This window comes from Limanda limanda, chromosome 23 (genome assembly GCF_963576545.1).
Source record: "Limanda limanda chromosome 23, fLimLim1.1, whole genome shotgun sequence".
NCBI classification, from domain to species: Eukaryota; Metazoa; Chordata; class Actinopteri; order Pleuronectiformes; family Pleuronectidae; genus Limanda; species Limanda limanda.
The window spans coordinates 2,205,047-2,209,891 of record NC_083658.1 but is presented as its reverse complement, the minus strand read 5'-3'; the positions used below and the strand labels follow the sequence as shown (position 1 = coordinate 2,209,891).

The window sequence follows — 4,845 nt, the reverse complement described above, 5'->3', positions numbered from 1 at the left end:
GGTCTGGGTGAGGGGTTCCGGGAGTGAGGACGTGACAAAAACCGGACTGAGAGGTCGAGAACCGTCAAATCCCGCTAGTTCTCAGCGGCTAGCTGCTGCTCTGTCAGAGGGCTTAAGAGTAGAGCTCCGGGCTGCTTCCTCGAGCTGCTAACATCCTCACTGTGCTGTGTTCCAGGCAACTCGGATATTCCGACCTCCTACTTGAATTAAGCAGTGCACTCCTCAGGGACTCATGGAGACATATAGCTTCGCAGTGTTGACAGTGAACGCAACAAAATTACGTCGATGACAAAATAATGTCATAGACAAAATAATTTAGCTGAATATGGGTATACATGAGTATTTTTGGCAATGCGACTTGGCTATTCAGACTATTTAATATTGCATGATTATTTATAGCTCAGTTTGAAAATGTAATGGGCTTTTTCACTTTGAAAACGCAAATAAAATGTTCTCTCGCGTACCCCCTGAACCACTACATGTACCCCAGTTTGGGAACCGATGATTTAAATCAATTTAAACGTTTAATATGCAACTTCGGCCACTAGGGGTCTCTTAATCAAAACAATAACAAAAGACCTAGTTGATGACGTCGTGGGGCAGCGTGGCATCATGGGAGTTTACTGGATACGTTACACATTCTTTAACTTAAGTGCTTTTTGATGAAAAGTTTTTTTTAGTTATAGTTTAATTTCCTTCCGTCCTAATCAAATGAACAGAGACAAGAATAAAGCGATGATTTAAATTAAAACTGCAAAGGTGGAGGAGTCGTCCCAAAACCTTCACAAGACGCTCAGATGTCATTTAAAGATGCAAGTGAGCATGAAATTTAAATTTGATACATCAGTGGGTGCAGTAATATGAGCAGATGATAAGTAAACCACACAAAAGATCACAGAAATTACTTCAAATACATTTTGAGTATGAAAACGATGATAAAGTTTGTGCTGAATAAGAGTTTGAGTCGGAGGTGAAGCTTCTCACAGGACTGGCAGTGATGAGAGTGAGAGCGAGCAATGGGACTGTCTGCACACACACACACACACACACACGCACACACACGCACACGCACACACACACACACACACACACACACTCTGCTGCAGAGCTGCACTGACAGGACCTTGTAAGCTGACGTTAAAGTGTTGGACTCCGGCTCCTGAACCGGCTGCTTTCTTCTCGTGCGTTTATTTATTTGCAGAAGAATGAAGGAAGAATTTCTTCTTCTTCTTCTTGTCTCTGCTCATTTTATTCCTGGATGTCAGGATGAACAGAAGAATCTCCCCTGAGACTGTGGAAGCTTATCTGAAGCTCGGAGGTAGGTGCCGACTCTAATAACAATATACTCTCACTTCTCTTACTCTTTTTGTTTTTCAGGAGGGGGTTGAGCTGCATGTGAATATTGATGATATGAATATATAAGACTGCAAAGATACTAATACTTTTTTGGGTTAATTCCTCAACTGTCAAATAATTTTCCTCAGCATCTTTAGCTTGTTTATAGTGTTTCTAAGGCTGCAAATATAATTTTCATCCTCATTTAATCTGTTGATTGATGCTGAGAATAATTAATCAATAACATTTGGCTTTTAGTCCAAAGTCCTAGAAATTGTCACAGAAGGATAAGAAATTGCAATATAATAATTTTTGGTTTAAACCAATGATTTTATCTCCTTTATTATAAAATTAGTAGATTTACAATTGAAATATCCTGCCATCTTCATCGTGCCCCTATAATATTCAATAGGATTCATATTGTCTTTGGCTCTTGGTCTTTTGCACCTCCTGTACTTTTTCTATCATCTTCCTGCACTGATGAAGTTTTCATCTGATGAATATAAATATAATTCTCGGACTCTGAGTTAAGGGGAAATCAATAAGTGATTCAGAGCAACTCCGGACATGAATTGTCTTTATCAAAAAGATTCTCATCAGCTGTTCTGTGCGTTATTATCTCCCAGAAAAACGCATCGTGTCCAGGACTCATTTTAAATGTCCATCCTGACCTTCACTGCTCGGACACACATCACCGCTCGTCTGACTTCTCATTCCATTTAATCACAAATCGCTGTTTTCAAAGTTCATCTGCTGCATATTGATGAGCCCGCACCTTGTTTAACGTTCCCTCTTTTTCTCTCAGGGCTGGATCTTCAGTGAAAGGAGCCAAACCATAGAAACACTCCATTGTTATGATAATACTGAACTTTACTACCTTCCCCTCAGAGGAGGATGGAGTCTGAGGAGGAGAGATTTGTCTCAAAAGGTGCTTTGTCCACGATGGCACCGGAAAACTGACAAATAAATGACAAGGTGAGAAGAATTATTCTTCAAAAACAAAGAAATCGCTGAATATGAGAAACCTTCCGTGAAGACTTTCTTTATCTCACCTTTTCTCTTTGCATCTTATTATCCATCACAGGTTTCTTTGAATCAACCAGGACGAGCTCTACAACCCTGAAGACTTTATTATAACTGGGTCTTTCTCCTTTCGACCTTTCATTTAGCGAGAATGCAAACCTGCGGCCGCCTGATCGCGTTGTGCTGGACGTGGGACGACCCGGTGACACAGACTGGGAGCCAGCGCAGAGGACACCGGTGTCACCAAACCAGAGAGTTGGATCTGGATCAGGTTTTGCCGTAACGCACAGAAACTTGTCATGTGGCACGAAGCACTGCATCGGCCAATCAGCTACATTAGAATACTTCATCTTCAACCCTCTGATAAGCCTTTACGTTCACCCAACATCCTGGATGGCACGTCACAGGTCATTGGTCGTTGATATCTGAAGGAAACGCAGCCGCAGCATCGAGCCCCTGGCGTTGTTTCGATGCAGGGTTGACTTCGGTGTGACCGCCCTCTAATGGGGGCTTCTCGATGGTGCAGCTCATCCGTAAGACCTCCTTCCTGTGCTTCTCTCGTGGGAACGCTGTGCCTCCTGTCGTCCGTCATGCCTGCGTCTGCCTGCCCGAAGACCTGTCACTGCACGGACAGGAACGGCGTGGTGGTGCAGTGCACCTCGCGCAACCTGGAGAGCATCCCGCCCAACCTGCCCCACGACACTGTTGTTCTCCTGCTCTCCTCAAACCGCATCAAACACGTCACAAAGGACGCGTTCTCAGACCTCCGCCGCCTCAGGGAGCTGGATTTATCTCAGAACGCCATCGAGAGCGTGGAGGCCGGCGCCTTCCAGGGGATCTCAGAAGGTCTGCGGAGCTTGGATCTTTCAAACAACCAACTCAGCAGCCTCCCGAAGGACACGTTCGCCAAGCTCCACGCTCGTATCCGCCTCTCCCACAACCCCTGGCACTGCGAGTGCTCCTTGCAGGAGGTGCTGAGGGAGCTGAGGCTCGACCCGGAGACCATCAACGAGGTCAGCTGCTACACGGCGGTGCAGGAGGAGTACGTGGGACAACCGGTGATCCAGGTCCTGGACTCGGGCATCAACTTCTGCAACTTCCACCACAAGACGACCGACGTGGCCATGTTTGTGGCCATGTTCTGCTGGTTCTCTATGGTGACGGCGTATATCATCTACTACATCAGACACAACCAGGAGGACGCCAGGAGGCACATGGAGTATTTAAAGTCGCTGCCGAGCACCTCGCACGTCAGCAAGGACGACGACACGGCCAGCAGCGTGCTCTAGAGCGGGTCTGAAGGACCAGCTGATCCAAGGAATACAGATGAACGTGCACTGATGAATATTTTAAAGCATATAAGGAACACTGATAACAGCTCTGAAGCAGCTGATAAAACTCTGCTGTGATATAAGCAGCACAAGGCACAGAGACGCATCCTCATCAAGCTGTGGATTAAAAGCAGCAGCAGAATCTTTAAAAGCTGCTTAATGAAACTTTTAACTTGATTAAAAGTTACTGAACACGTGACGAGCAGGAAAAACAGCCTCAGCATCTCGATTCGTTTCCTGTTATCTCTAGGCTGAATCTTTAAGGTGTGAATTTGTGCACAGAATCTATTCAGTGTCTGTTAGAGATCAGATAAGATTCAGTTTATCAGTCCCACAGGAAGACGTTAGCAGCAGGAGCAAGACGAGGGTCGGTGTATAGAATGTAAATAAAGATGGACGAAAAACAGTACAAACTATCTTGATCGCCCCCTGGTGGCTGGATCCTTCTCAGTCTACTTTAAAGAAATGTTTCTCTAAGATCAGTTCAGGTCTTCGTATATTTCTGATAAGTCTTGTTTTATTAGTTATTTGATGGTATAAAACGCGGTGAAACGTTAAGATTGACAGCACGTGATGTCATACACATGGACTTCCCCCCCCTCCCTCCTGAAACCAGCTACAGGAAACTTACAGAGTCGCAGCTGGAGCAGAAGCTGGAGCCCGGTTGCTGTCAGGGCGCCAAGCGGGGGGGCGTGAGGCGTCCCCCTGTAAGGATAAAAGCTTGGCCGGCGTCCAGGCATCAGCTCAGGACAGGGTCTGGCCTCTCCACCGGTTTATTTAGTCTTTTATTGCTGCCTCAACAGACAGAGGGACCTGGGGAATAAGCAGCACAGCTTCAAGGGGGGGGGGGTGCTGATACAGAAATATCACTTCTAAATATTAAGTAGATGTATTAGCATAAAGCTGTATGATGTATTTGAAAATAGCCAGGGAGATTTTGTGGCGAGTACCAGAGAAAGGAAAAGTTAATTTTAGATCTGTTAAATTCCCTGTGTCCTTCTTAATGTAAAGACTTTGTATGTTTTATAATCGAGGATGTGGAGCAGCAGAGCAGATGCTTCTCCTGCTTCTCACATTTAAGGTGGAATTGCCTTCAGGAATCAAATTCTTGACACGTGTCACTTTAATGTGTTGCTTCCAAAAAGGTAATAACTTC

The 4,845-nt window shown here is 45.1% G+C and overlaps 1 protein-coding gene across 1 annotated transcript; it reads left to right on the top strand.

The window, feature by feature from the left end:
- Window positions 1–2,861: 2,861 nt before the first annotated feature.
- Window positions 2,862–3,647, top strand: LOC132996929 (leucine-rich repeat-containing protein 3-like). Its single transcript, XM_061067298.1, has one exon. The coding sequence runs from the start codon at window positions 2,862–2,864 to the stop codon at window positions 3,645–3,647; it is 786 nt and encodes a 261-aa protein (XP_060923281.1).
- The last annotated feature ends 1,198 nt before the right edge of the window (window positions 3,648–4,845 follow it).

Coding starts and splice junctions, on each gene's coding strand:
- LOC132996929 (XM_061067298.1), top strand. CDS start 2,862: ATGGGGGCTTCTCGATGGTGCAGCTCATCCGTAAGACCTCCTTCCTGT.